This window comes from Ambystoma mexicanum, chromosome 14 (genome assembly GCF_040938575.1).
Source record: "Ambystoma mexicanum isolate Mex_15411 chromosome 14, UKY_AmexF1_1, whole genome shotgun sequence".
NCBI classification, from domain to species: Eukaryota; Metazoa; Chordata; class Amphibia; order Caudata; family Ambystomatidae; genus Ambystoma; species Ambystoma mexicanum.
Genome location: NC_090940.1, coordinates 104748670 through 104763361, shown reverse-complemented (window position 1 = coordinate 104763361; position 14692 = coordinate 104748670). Strand labels below are relative to the sequence as shown.

General features: G+C 46.4%; 1 protein-coding gene across 1 annotated transcript in view; it reads left to right on the top strand.

Annotated features, from left to right (window-relative positions):
* Positions 1-14692, top strand: part of ZFYVE1 (zinc finger FYVE-type containing 1) — a 237825-nt gene that overhangs the window by 46291 nt on the left and 176842 nt on the right. Inside the window, exon 3 of the mRNA XM_069638620.1 lies at positions 10046-10550. Coding sequence (XP_069494721.1) covers positions 10046-10550 — 505 coding nt within the window. The remainder of the gene's footprint in view (positions 1-10045; positions 10551-14692) is intronic.

Here is a 14692-nt window from a genome sequence, read left to right as displayed (position 1 = left end):
TCCATAAAAGTCTGTTATGGTTGCATAGCCCCTGTGTAGCACTCCCTCCACCAGCACCTCACTAATCTGTGCTGCAGGCTTGTCTGCACGGATAGCCCAAGAGAGAAGACAGTCAGGCCTAGTCCTCAACTACTGTATCTATGTGCAGTCATCTTTTGCCCCACGAATCACGCCTCCCTATTAGTAACTTCCCCAAGCTCCTCTACCTTATCCTTCACCAGTCCCATGACTCCCCTCTCGTGATCTTTCTCATATTGTACTTAGTCTTCACATCTCATCTTCTAATGTACCCAGCGTTCCACTCATTGCCTTGAGAACAACATTTTCCTTGGATATACAAATACCTCTCAAATAAAACTTTTATGTCTCCCACAGTGTGGCCATACTATCCACTGATCCCTATCATGCTCTAGAAAACATCTAATTTCCTCCAGTAGCTCTGCCTTAAATGCCCCGTCCCTCAAGAAGTCAGGTTTAAATCACCACCCCCCAATCCCTAGTATTAGGCAACACCAGCTCCAGCGTCACTGGGGAATGGTCTGAATACGTACGTGGCAGTATATTACAGCCACAACCCAGCTACTTATCTTCTTAGAAATTAGCCACTTATCGATCAGAGAATGGGTGTCGTGCACTGATGAGTAAAATGAATTTTTTCTCTGTGTCTCATATGTTTCTCGCCATATAGCCACCAGCTCATGCATTTCACAGAGCCCCGACAGCGCCTTAACAGCACCCGTCAATGGTCTAGTCCTAGATGTAGACCTATCTAACACAAGGTCAGTGACTTTGTTCATATGACCAGCTACAACCATGGTGTATTCCACAAACTCCATCAGTTTCTGTTATATACCCATGAATTAACCAGGGTCATCTACATTGGGAGCGTACATTTTCTCCAATGCAACTCGGCGCCCTGCAAGACACCCTGCCACTATAACGTATCTCTCCTCCGGGTCATGCACCGTTTTATGGTGCTGAAACCCTACACTACTCTGCACCATAATCAGAATGCCTCGTGAGTATGTGGTGTAAGAAGAAAACCATTTCATATGTAGGTTGCTTCTCTAAAACATATCCTGGCAAGCTGATGTGAAGTGCATTACAAAAGAACAACAGTGTCTCTTTAGATACGCTATTATTTTCCCCTGTTTAATCACGTTGTTCAGTGCCCTAACATTCCATGAGAACAATGTGATCTTTACTGTGCCACCAAGTCCTTTATCCACCATGACTACCTCTCAATCACCCAACTGTAGCTATGACTCCCTCTACTTGATCACATAATGCATTCACCACACCATTAGACCACCTTTATAAAACCAAATCAACCAGGAACTAGCAAGGCCTGCACCCCAAACTCCAAAGCGGAACCCTCCCCATCCCCCATTTCCCCACCTCCTCCCTCAGTGGACAACCTCTGACCTCCAGTGCAAACCCCAACTAGCCCCCCACCCCCAACCCAACATCTTGCAGCCCTTTCGAGCCATGAGCGTCACTCGCTCTGTGGGGGTGGATCAAGTGAGGGTCCGCATAGGAACACCAGACAGAATCAAGTCTTATGTTGTAAGCAGCATATATAGCCCCTTTGTGCACGCACGCCAGGCTAACCATTCCTAGTGGTTACATTATCACCAGCCCATAGTTATATAGTGTCAATAAATGTAGAGGCTTCCTCCGCTACCGTGTCTTATCCTTCCAGATTATTTTCAGCTTCACTGAGAAGAGCATTTGGTACTTCACCTCTTTATCCCACAGTCTATGCTTAACATCTCTAAATGTACGCCTGACCGCCGGCACTGCTACGCTAAAGTCCGGTATATGGAGACCGCTGCATTGTCATATCGCAGCTCACCTTTCTCCCTAGCCACCTTCAGAATGGAGTCTCTGTCCCTGTAATTTAGGACTTTCCAATCGCTGCGCGTGGTGTGCAACCAGGCGCTCTATGCAGACCGGGAGTGCGATGCACAGAAAACACAGGGTGACCCAGCATCTCAGGTAACTACCTTTCCAAGATTAACTCAAGTTAGCCCTACGCTGCCGACTCTGGGCGCCCCACTATTCGGATATTACTGCAACGGGACCTGGATTCTATGTCTTCGTTCTTCTCCAGGACTGCCTTCATGTCCTTCTCCAACCGCACTGCTTTGACCTCGAGGGTTCGCACTGCATCTTCAGCCAGCCCAATTTGGGTCTCTGCTTTGCCCATACACCCACAGAGAAGCTCAATGTTATGCTGCAAACACTCCAGACTACTAGAGAGTCCACCTTCTGGTCAAGCTTCCCAAGTGTACCACACGTTTCAGTCATACAGCTCTTCAAGTCTGCTTGACTCGATGCTCCCCAAGAGGCCCACTTTGCTCCATTGCCACCTCCAGAGGGTCCTTTCCTTGCCCACCCCACGCAAATGTATCCAGCTTGCTCTGCATTTTAGCACTGGACTCTGGCATGTCGTGCTGAAAAAGTAAGCCACCGCTGAGGGGCCACAGACCAAACACTTCACTTGTGGAATACTACTTTGGCAGGTCCTCACATCCCACCTACTCTCTCCCTGTGTCACCACAGCCGTTTCGCCGCGATGCAGCACTTTTTTGTCAAGGCCACCGCAGCTCTCCAGATGTAGTGCTGTCGTCCACAGCACACTGCCCAGGCCGAGCCCCCACACAGCTCTGGCCGCACACTTCAGGTGCAGCAGCCTGTTCCTCTTGCCAGCTCTGTCATGTGTGAGTCAGGCATGGTATTAAGAGAGACACATACTCGAGTGTTGTAGTTTCAAAACCTTTATTTGCTACAATGGCTGGGGTTGGTGCAATACCTAACTGGGCCCAACACTAAAGGGATGTTTCCCTCGACTGATGTTTCTAAGGGCTGTCAATGTCTGAAAGTCCAAAACCAAAATACATCTGTGTCTAAACCTATGCTTGCCCTCACTCTCTGATAAAATGTGATAGGAAGTCTCTTTAAAGACAAAATTGTGATTCAAAAAGAAATATATACAAAGGCTGGTTCCAGGTGGTCTTCTCATCAGGTTTGGCTTGGTTAGTATCATCAAAGTTCAGTACAATCAAAAAGAAGTTGTTCATTAGCTCTTCTCCACAAAGTTCTTATACTCTGTTCAACAATTCCCAATGTCTTTAGTTCCTGGGGATTCCCTTCCCCAAGCTTCAATCCTTCCAAGTTTCAAATCAAACAAAAATATAACAGTTTCTTCCAGGCTTCTCAAGGTTCACTTCCCGAAACATATGCCTCCTTGTTTCGCCAAATAAAAGTTCACGTTTGTTAGGCCACTTAAGGTTCCCTTACCCAAGCTCAGGCCCCCTTCAGTTTCAAACAAAAGTTAAGTTCAAAACACAAAATTCAACTCGCACAAAACCTTCTCATGGGGTAATATCGGAGACTTTCGGAAACGCTTGGTTCTTGGCTCCTCCTAAGCGCGACCACTCTGATCTTTGGCCCCTCTCTTTATTTCCTGTACTTGCTTTTGTTCTATCCTTTTCTCTTCCAGGTGCTTCCTGCACCCCTTTGATATCTTCAAATTTGCTTTGCACCCTGGCACATTCTTTGTCTTTCTTTTCTCTCGGTTTGTGCCCCTGGCACCTTCCTTTGGGCTCACTTTCTGTTCACTGTGCCTCTTGCACATTCATGTCTTTGCTTTTGTGCACTCCTACACCTGTCCTTTTCCTTTCTGTGCCTCTTGCACACTTGTTTTGCACTCCGGTGCTCACTTGCACCATCACTTCACTTTCACTCGCACCTTTCTCATTTGCCTTCAAGCCTTTTTCTTCCTTTCCGCTCCCTCAGCGCCTCCCTCTCGCTTTCCTTTTACTTCCTGCTATCTTTCTCCCTTCCTGCTCCAGCTAGCTGCATGTTCCTTAGTTTCTCTCACTTTCCCTTGAAACTCACTGGGTAGCGTTGCACTGGCGAACGGTCCTCTCGGGGCATATGGGATCGAGGTCAGGGTCTCACCACCTGCACCTCAGACCCCCCTGGGACCGGCACACATGTCATCCAAAGGGAACAAGCAGTCCTCCACACGCCGCCAGCAGTACACAGGCTGCCTCAACCAGGTTCCAAGGAGACATGGGTCCCTTGCCACGCTGCAGCCCCTCACAAGCACCGGGCCAGCGTCTCGGCACGCCACTATCCTCTCGATCCTCCATGCTCCTCTCCCTTCAGCTCCTTGCTCCTTGGCTTCCTTCAGGATTCCTAGCTCGCTCACTTGATTGTGCAAAACCACAACTTTTATACTTAAAACAAGAGTCAAGTGGAGTCGGGTGTGAAATGCGTGACCCTGCCTGACCATACTAATGGTAGAAGGTGACAGTCTTCCTGTTTTTCATGGTGTTTCATGCAGGTAATCCTCCCTACTCTTGGTTGCCTCTTCTTCCCAGTATTTGTCAGAAATGGGGATGGGGAGATGGAATGGGATTGCAAATATCCCATGAAAGCCGAGGAAGTGGTTTCAGATGGGAAATGGGGATAGGGGGAATACCATGTCTCACCCTCAGGTATTCACTGTCCGATTCAAAAGTGATGGCCCTTCCCTGGCCACCTGAATGGAATAACCCATGGGAGTAGGTGAAAGAACACTGTCCAGTTTCTCACACATGCCACCAAGCTGCCTTTGCTTTCCAGGCCTTCACCATGGATTATCGTGACGTTGGACCCTGTACTGTCTCCTCAACCGGCACAGGGCACCCAGACGGATGCAGGGGATTCTTGCCCGTCCGGATTGCATATATTCGGGACTCCACTCCGCCCTGCTATGAGCACATATTCCATCCCCGCGCAAAACTCTCTGCTCATGCGGCCACCCCCTACCAGATGAATTTCTGATAGGAATACCAACAAGGCGGAAATGAGGGCCTGAAAGCCTAACTTCACGTGACCGATCAATTTGGCAGGGCTTAAGGGTGGAGACCTACCGTACTTTCTCCGCTTCCCCTGTTCCAGCACCTACTTCCCCGGCCCTGTAATTGTCCTGCCCAATTATCTATCCCCATTCACCTTACACTTCCACCCCAATGGCCACCAAAATTGTTGGTGAGAGACTGATGTCTATATTTAGGGCAACGGCAGAGAGGAGCAAAGGGAAGAAAAGGGGGGAGTTACTGGCGGCTCTGCAATGTGCAGGTCATCCTTAATCGGCTCTCAGGTAATTTTCTATTTAATGTCTTACTCTAGCATTAAGGTTTGATGCTCTCCTGGAATACGCATGAAGAGTCACGTTAGCAAGGAGACCGTGATTCTACATAAGCAAGTTTAAATGCCATTTCCTGAAGTTACTCGGAGTGTCCTCCCTTTCCCATAGATGCTGCTCTCGTTATGCTTTTGTGACTCCATTCTGAAGGTGGCTAGGGAGAAAGGTGAGCTGCAATATGACAATGCAGCGGTCTCCATATACCGGACTTTAGCGTAGCAGTGCCGGCGGTGAAAATGAAATATTGGGGACTGACAGGTTTTCCCAAAGAAAGGGTGGAAAAGGTAGGCTCAGGAAAATGGCGGGGAATGCATCATTTGTTATCTAAAGGGTATTCATTTCTGGGGTCTTCCTATTGATTACAAAGTATTTTAAAAAGCAAAACAAAGTCATAATAAACAAAATCTCCATACAAATCTATAGGACAAATTGGCAACCTATTCAAGGGAGAAGTAAAAAATAAAAAAAGCTTCCAGTGTGTTTGAGCTGTTTTCAAATTGGCTTATGTGAGACAACCATGGTATCAAAAGACGACACAGACAACAGAACTCCAGCTTCAACGAGCTTCATTAAAATGTCAGGATGTTTTAAGGCTTAACTTGCCCTATACCTAATGTGTGGATTTCTATATCCTAAAGAAAACTAAGGAAAGTCTAAGTCTGTAAGTCCAAAACAAAGTTCTGTCTGTGTCCCAAAACCTATGCTTGCCCTCACATCTATAAATAAAGTGTGGGATTTATCTTAACCAAAATAGTGTTCAAAATTAAAGTCTTAGCTGCTCTCAGCTCAAGCTCTACTTCAGGCTTGATACAGCTCCAATAGCTGTTAGTCTAAACAATGTTCTGCGAAATCTTGATTTTTGCCTTTCGCAAGTTCAATTTAGTACAGTGCCCTTCCCCAACACAGCGTTTCTCAGTTCTTTAAGTTCTCAGGATTCCCTTCCCCAAGACTGCAATGTAGTACTCAATTGACTTGCCACAAAGTTTCCTGCTTCTCACCATTTAGGGCCCCCCAGTCTCGATGCAGTTGTCGGACCACATGATCCACCTATTACAGGTCACGCAACCAGGAGCCCTGTCCTTCAACTTGACTTGATTTGCACTTTAGGTGAACTTCACAGTGGGGAACTCCAGGTCAAGGCGCAGTTGTCAAACCACGCAGTCCAACCATCACAGGTCACACAACCGTAAATTCCTCCCCTTTGGCCTTTGTTGTTACCCTTTTGTACATCACTTCTTTGCAAGTCTTTTCCACATTGGTTTGTTAACCTCCTTGCTTTAGTTCAGTATACAACACAACTTTTGCTCAGTCTGACAGTCCAGTTTATTTATCAATGTTCGCTCAGTGTTGAATATGGCAGTATTTAATATGCCTTGGTTTTACTTCAAACCATACTGTCTCTTCTGTTCGGTATTTAATATTGCATATTTTCCTTCACATTGCGCTTCTCATTCAGTTCAGTATTTAAATCTGTGTAATTGCGTTCCACCAATACTGTTCAGTTCAGTATTGAAGATTAAGCAATTGTATTCAAGTAGTGCTTTTCGTTCAGTTTGGTATTCAAGATCGAGTAATTGCATTAAATTCTGTGAACCGCTACTTGCCTGCGGTTCCTTGGGAGCGCTCCAGTGCTGCCGAATCCTCTGAACCTCACTGGCTCTTCCCGCTCCACCATGGCGGTCCCTGTGGCTCCCTCTTGCCTCCTGGCCAGCCGGGATGCGGACCGCTTTCACTTCTCCTCCTTTCCGGGCACTTCTCTGTACATCCCGACCGGAGTGCTTGCAGGTTGCAGCCATTCTGCTTTCCTTTAGTTTGACAGCTCCCGTTGTCCTCTTTCACTGCAATATCCAGGATCCAGGGTCCGACCCCCCCTGCTAAAACATGTGTTTACACCCTCTGTCCCCACAGGCCATCCCCACCCTCTCTGGTCCCCCTGTGTTGTTCCCTTGTACCCCCCCTTCCTGCACACAGGAGTCTGTCCTGATACATTCTGGTTTCACCATCACCGTCTTGTGGCCAATACTGGATTTGACTTTTATGGACTTCATTGATTCACGGTGCGTCACCCTTTCTCAACTCTCATGCTGGACTTCCTTTGCATCTTGTACTCATGGTGGCCCTGAATCATGCTGTTCCCATCTTCATCTTGTATCCTGGCTTGCAACATTATGTGTTACTATCGACTCTGCAATTGTATTCGCTCTCCCCTCTTGCTTCTCCACTCTTTTTGACTGCTTACTCTCTGTTCTCTCCTCCTCTCCCCTCCCCCTTTTCCTATCTCCTCCCCTCCTCCCCTTACTTTCTTATATGCACTTACTCTATCAGAATTGTCACTGGACCTAGTATGATAGCAACCTCGTCTGTTGCTCACCCATCCCCTTACTGTCCCCCCCCTCCCCCTCTAGCACTATCTGAAACATTGTCAGGCCTAGTACGATAGTTGCTTGTTTTGTTCCTCCCCTCCCTTTCTGCTCCTCTCTCCCTCACCTTTTGTTTTCCTCCGGCTCTCCCAGAAATGTCGTCAGGCCTACTACGGTAGTCGCCTGCCTGTTTCCATTTCCTTCCCACTCTTCCCCCTCCCTTCCTTATCTATGTCTTAGCTCTTGCACTATCTGAAATGTTGTCAGGCCGAGTACGATAGTTAATTTCACACCCTTATTGTTCAAGGCCTGTAAGAATGTCGTAGTTTCCCTTGTTCCCTCCCTTGCCTTGAAGCGCTTTGAAACACATTGTGTATAGGCGCTAATAAACTATCATATCATATCATATCAATAGGTTCCCGGTCCTGCACACACCATGCGATTTGCTAGCTTCTGGTCTTGTCGGTCCTCTGGGATAGTGGCCAGTCTCCCGATCTCTGGATCTCCTGCCACAAAAGTCACTCTCTCTCCCTGCACCAAGGCTGCTCTCCTCTCCTGCACTGATTTGAGTTAGACCTTTTGTACACCTGAGCCTCATTAACAGGCCTCAGGTGTACGTTGTTAGTTGCTTTATCCTGACCATATCAAGTCCAATTATTGGGACATGCCTGACCTTCAGTAGTGGATGGCTGCATACTCTCTTCTTCCTCCCAGTACTGTAGTGGTGTTTTACATAGGAAGTGTGCATTACTCCTAGTCCCTTTTTCTTTGTCTCAGTACCAGATAGGGTTGAATAGGGAGTTAAGGGTTTGGATTGCATATAACTCATAAATGCTGAGGAGGGTTCAGATATGTCAGTGTTAGGAAAGGGGGGATACCATGTCTTGCCCTCAGGTACTCTCTACCCAATCCCCAAGAACCCTCCACCCAGGTGATCCTGCCTCACTTGTCCACCCCCAGGGTCGGGATGCAACAGTGATGGCCCTTCCCTTGCCACCTGAACAGAAGATCCAGGGGGAGTAGATGTGAGGGTATCCTCCGGTTTCTCACAGTTTTCACATAGTCTTTTTGAGGCCTGATTGTCAGGAGGCTCGACTGTCAGACATTGCACCAAACAAAAGGCGGTAGCCATGATTTTCTGGAACCGTATGGCACATGTTGCCATGGATGCTAGGCCTGAAGCTTGCACCTGCTGTGCTTCGATTGGGGTGATCCTCGCCTGGCTCTGATATATGATATGATATGGCATTTGTAACACGCCTATACACAAGTGTTTCAAGGCGCAACGAGGCGGGGGGGGGGGACAAGGGGAGAACAGACAACGATCCTACTAGGCCAGGTGTCATTCAGATCGCACAAGTGCAAAGGTAGGGGGACTGGGAAAAGTGCAAGGGGAAGGGAAGAGGGGAAGTGCAGTACATGGTTAGTAGAATACAAGATAAATAATAGGGCCAGCTGGTGGCAAGTGCAAGGAGAGTGCAGTACATGGTTAGTAGAATACAAGATAAATAATAGGGCCAGCTGGTGGCAAGTGCAAGGTAAGTGCTGGGAGAAGGGGCTGTAGGATACAGAGACGGTCCCGTAGTGCAGGTAGGCAGTCCAGGGAAGAGTGGCAGGGCCAAGGACCGAGATCGGTGAGTGGCCGTTGCAGATTCAGTGCAGGTTCAGTGATTTTCTGGGGAGAGAGGGAGAGAAAGCGGAGGCAAAGAGGAAGGTTTTGAGGTGCTTCCGGAACCGGAGATGGTTCTCCTCAAGTTTCAGGGAGGCAGGAAGGCTGTTCCAGCCATATTGCCAAATAACAAGAAAAAGCCAGAGCTCCAAAAGCTGCTATTTACAGTGAAATTCTACGATCCTGGTTGGCCTTTTATCATTGCCTTTTCATCACTGCTCCACACTGTTAATATCCAAGTCGTTGCTGCCTTGCACCTCTGTTCAGGGAAACTCCCTTTCTCTTTGTTGGAAGCTCAACTCAGGACGTATACAGATTTAAAGGCTAGATTCCCTACAGTCCGCTGACTTATTAAGCAAATATCTAAGGATAATTTCACTCCGATGAGAATACCAGGAGACCCCTAGATTGGGATGATGGGCATGTTCAGCCTCCAGCCCACAACCTGGTTGGACCCGATGGACAGCTACAGCCAAACAAAGAAAAGTGTTCCAGATGAAGACCAGGACGAATGGCCAACTAATGGGGTTTGTAACCCTTTCTTTTAGAAAATGCCATATATGTGGCAATATCAATTTTGTGTATGATACAAGGCTCCAAAGGAAAGTAGCGTGTTTCCGAATACACACACCTTTGGTTTGGACACGGGTGGAACATCTGTCAGACTAGGGTCCGCGTATACATACACTGAAGCAACTTATCCTTGCAGCCACTGTTCCCAATGTAATGGCAGATACAACTTTGTGAAATACTTTTTGTAACTTTGTTGCAAATTTGAAATGTGTTTGTTATTTATCTGTAACATTATTTTTTCAGGTGGCAGATGATGAAGAGTTTATCCAAAAATTGGACTGTAACCCTGAGGACCACCTGAAAGTCATCTCTATTTTTGGCAACACCGGAGATGGCAAGTCGCACACCCTCAACCACACTTTCTTCTATGGTCGGGAGGTCTTCAAGACGTCGCCGGCTCAGGAGTCCTGCACAGTTGGCGTCTGGGCAGCTTACGACCCTGTCCATAAAGTGGTGGTGATTGATACAGAGGGACTGCTAGGGGCCACAGTGAATCTGAGCCAGCGGACACGCCTGCTGCTTAAGGTTCTTGCAATTTCAGACCTTGTTATTTATCGGACGCACGCGGACAGGCTTCACAATGACCTCTTTAAGTTTCTCGGTGACGCGTCTGAAGCCTATCTCAAATATTTCACCAAGGAGTTGAAAGCCACCACAGCCCGCTGCGGACTGGATGTTCCCCTTTCCACTCTGGGTCCAGGCGTTATTATTTTCCACGAGACTATCCATACAAAGCTACTCGGCACTGGTGAGTGAAGGAGAGGTCTCCATAGCTGAACCAGTATATTCTATTTTTTATATATCACTCAAGTATAGTTGCAGTGGCTTCTGTATCTAAGCACTTTTAAATTTGGCAAATAATGCAACTGCTTTGTAGGGAGCGAGTGATACATATAGGAGTAACTATTCTGGATAAGTGTGCAAATCAAGGTTATAAACTGCCTTTTTTGTTTCACAGTGTATGCTATAGCCCTTGAAGATCTCTTGATAATCTTGGTTATATCTAGCAAACGCCTTGATTGTCACACATTTTAAAAAAGAATCTTCATCTTGGAAAAATCTGTATTTTATCTGCCCCTTTTGAAAAACCTCTAAGAGCTGATGCTGCTGACTTCTCTCTGGATCCACAATGCTTTTCTAACTTCTGAGTGTGTGACATTGAGCTGAATGAAGAGTCATTTGTCCTGTTATTCCACTGCTGGCAGCGGTCTGTGATCAGGCACTACCTTGCAAGTGTAAGCTGGCCTGTTTGGCAGTTTAAAAAGCAGAACTGTCCCTTTATTTCTTGGAACACACACCCTGTCATCACTAATTTATCTCCTGTGTTAAATCACTCTGGACTAGAACTGTAAACGTACCCTTTCCTGAGTTTGTGCAGAAACATATACTGGCTCGTGAAGATTGACCGGAAGCCTGCTACTGTGTTGTATCAAAGCCTTATATTAGACCTTAAGACTGATGACGGGGAATGGCCTGCACAGAAGAAAAAGCCCTGCTTTCGCTGCTTCATTTGCTAAAAAGTATCGTTCATTCACTCGCATGCCAAAAGTTAGCATGTCGTGCAGTTCCCTTTTCCCCAGCCCCACCATCCTTTCAGAAGCACCCATCTGTTGTAAAATCGCCCAAGCTGTCTACATGACGGTCCTCTTTTGGATTCCTAGATATTGTGATGTAAGTAAAGATTGCCCTGTAAGACCACCTGCTAGAACTGAGGCTTCATTAATTAGGGTGCAGTTGAATGGACCACCCACAGTGATTTGCCTAGAACTCTTATGCAGGGTGGAGAACTCTGCCATATAAAAAAAATAAAGTTCACACACCTTTTAGCTTTTTCAGGATAGGTTGGTCTAATGCCTACATAGTCTAGGCAAAACAACTAGAAATAATAACATTAACTAAACTGCAGGTGTTAGAATAGATTACTGGCACCCCCTAGCCATGGGTCGCCATTCTCGTCTAATATTGATACTATTCAACAAACTCCACCCTATTATTTCTTAAGCCCTTGTTAAGTCTATTTAGCATTTCCTTCCTGGACTGCAAGCTGTGTGTCTTTCTCACTAAAAGTGTTTGAGATCTAGGTCTCAACAATCTTAGGTTTCTTTCTCTCAAGGCTGGTGTTACAAAGCTTAAATGTATAGAATAAGGAGATTGAAGAAAGGTAATTGCCAGAATATGTGCGGGAGGCCATACTTGTACAGCTTTCTGAGCTTGGCAAAGACATATTACACCCAGGATATAGGCCTTTGTCGATGATAAATGTTGGTGCCAACATTTTCTGTAAACAAGTGGCAGACAGATTGGCAAGAGTTATTTCTAAATTAGTACACATTGACCAGTGTGGCTTCAGTCCGCAGAATAATGCTAGCATGAACCTGAGAAGATTGTTTTTGCTGTTGGAACATGTGCGGTTTATGGAGAGAGCATGGCGTTTGCCAGCTTGGATGCACACAAAGCCTTTGTCACAGTTGAGTGGCTTCATATCTTCGAGGTTCATAGAAAATCTGGTGCATGTGAGACCTGCATAAATTGGATTTTGTTCTTTTACGCTGCTCCCATCAACACTGTGAAAACGAGGCGGGTCACAACCAGTGTGTCTCCTCTCCCTCTGTTTTCCCTGGTGAGGGAACCACAGGCACAGTTGCTATGTAGCGGGTTTGCAGAAAAGCGGATCGCGTTTGACAGCATTAATCATCGATGTACGCTGGCGATTCTTTGTTGCACATGTTGAAACCATTGGTGGTATTCCCTTAGACATTAGGATTGACTGAACAATTTGGACTACCGCAGGATTGCAAAACAAATGGAAACAATTGTTTGTCCCCCAGCAGTTTGCCTGTCTCCCACCTTGTTGGAATTGCCCACAGGGTAAAGTGTGTCGGCTTTTTCGCTAGCTAGGGATACAGAGCAGTAGCAAATGAGAAGAGGTGTATGCCTTAAACTTCACTAGGCAACTTATGAATTAGAATATTAGATTTTGGCTGTTGCTCCCATTGTCACTCATGGGGAGGGGGAGCACCAATTAAAATGATTGTTCTCCCGAGACCACTACATATATTTCAGTCGATGACCAGTTAGAGCACCCACTTCTTTTCTTTTTGTTCATTGGATCCACTACTTAAGCAGTTTGTGGAAGGACGGATGCCAGTTACAATCACACAGTCAATGCTTGTTTTGTTTTTTTGTGAGGAAGGGGGCATTGTTTTGCCTGATTATAGGGCATATTATTAGGCAGAACAAAAGCAGCACAATGTCCAATGGTTTGCGGGCATGGGTGGACTGGCCTATAGGGAACTCTGGAGATTTCCTGGTAGGCCTCTGCACCTTGCGCCTCTTTTGTGTGGTAACCTATGCTATTTCCAAGTTTTCCATAGGAAAAGGCTTGGACTTGCTGAAAACCTGTGATCAGGGGCCACTTTGAACATTATTTCTAGGGCCTCTTTTGGTTCCCAGTCCAGCCCCATTTGCGGGTACCACTACCGACTGGCATACTGGTGGCAAGGTGTGTCACCAAGTATTTCGGTGTGTCCATTCGACTTTAAAAGAATGTCTCATGCAAATCGGCACAGAGGCATCTGGTTATGTTTTTCCCAGAGATTCCACTGTGGGGTAGTAGTTTTTAATGGGAGTCAGTCCACTAGCATTGCTGCAGCTGTTAATTTCAATTGGCTACATAAGAGATGGGTGGCTGAGTTTTAGTGATGCTTGCATTAAGTAGGGAGCGAAGGGCAGTAGATATTTCTTGAAATAGCCTGCAATTGCTGCAGCATTTAGGACTTCTGGCTGGACTTTTCAGAACCCCCCCCTCAGGTACACACCCTAAATGTTGACTTGGCCAAATTAGGTTTAGGCAGTAGGCAAAACTCTACAATACATAAAGGTGTGGGATCCCCACCACCGAGAACTAAGACAGCCAAATAACCTGTTGTTGGATAGGTTCCCAACTGGTAGGGCCTACAACAACGATTTAGCTCACTGTACCTTTCATAGAGGAGAAATATCCATTTGCATATCCGTCTGGTCCCACCCACCTGGGCAGTCCAGCACTTAAATGCTACGCAATTCTCCTTCTCCTCTGAACAAGAGTACCAACAGGAACCCTGGACATGTGCTTCAGGGCCTCTTCAGTGAGGTGAAGCTGTGCCTTTCTAAGCGCAGTGAGCAAGGGGTCAATGTCTGGATTACCCTGGGTTACTTACTGTGAAACCCCAAGACCCTAAATATTTATATAGAGGTCTGGGAGCCCCTCTACCGAGAACGAACACGGCCAAATAAACTGTTCTATCCTTACTGTGCCTTAGAGCGGCTCAGATTCACCTCACTGAAGAGGCCCAGCGAGGCTGAAATATGTGTCTTGGGTGGGTGATGCCAACCAACTATTTTTGTAAATGCTCGTTTTCTTCTATCAAGCATTCTTTTGGCCAACAGAGTGACACTAAAAGGCTACCACATGCACCAAAAATGAACTCGCAAAAATGTATGATCCTGGCACAGGTATCTGTGGGCCGTTATCAAACCATCCGCGAGCATCAACACAGCGCAGATCTAAGGTTGCACACTGAACTAAATTGCCTCTCTGATAAACGAGCATCTAGATTCCAACTAGAGCACAGAACAGAAACCGTTTCAATGGAAATACCAGAACGGTCTTAGACCGCTAAATATGATATAGTCTCATTTAATTCAATGTCTCACATCCATGCATTCTATTAATCAGAATACGTTATAGGCTGAAGTGAGCGGCTGGTTTGGGATGAGGTGGCAGTGGGTTCCCTGAGTTCTTGACAAAAAGAGCTCAGTAACCCAAACTAGAAAACCTCCTAATTGTTTAACATGTTAACTTATATGGAGCATTATAGGATCCTCATTCACAATTTTATTTAACATATA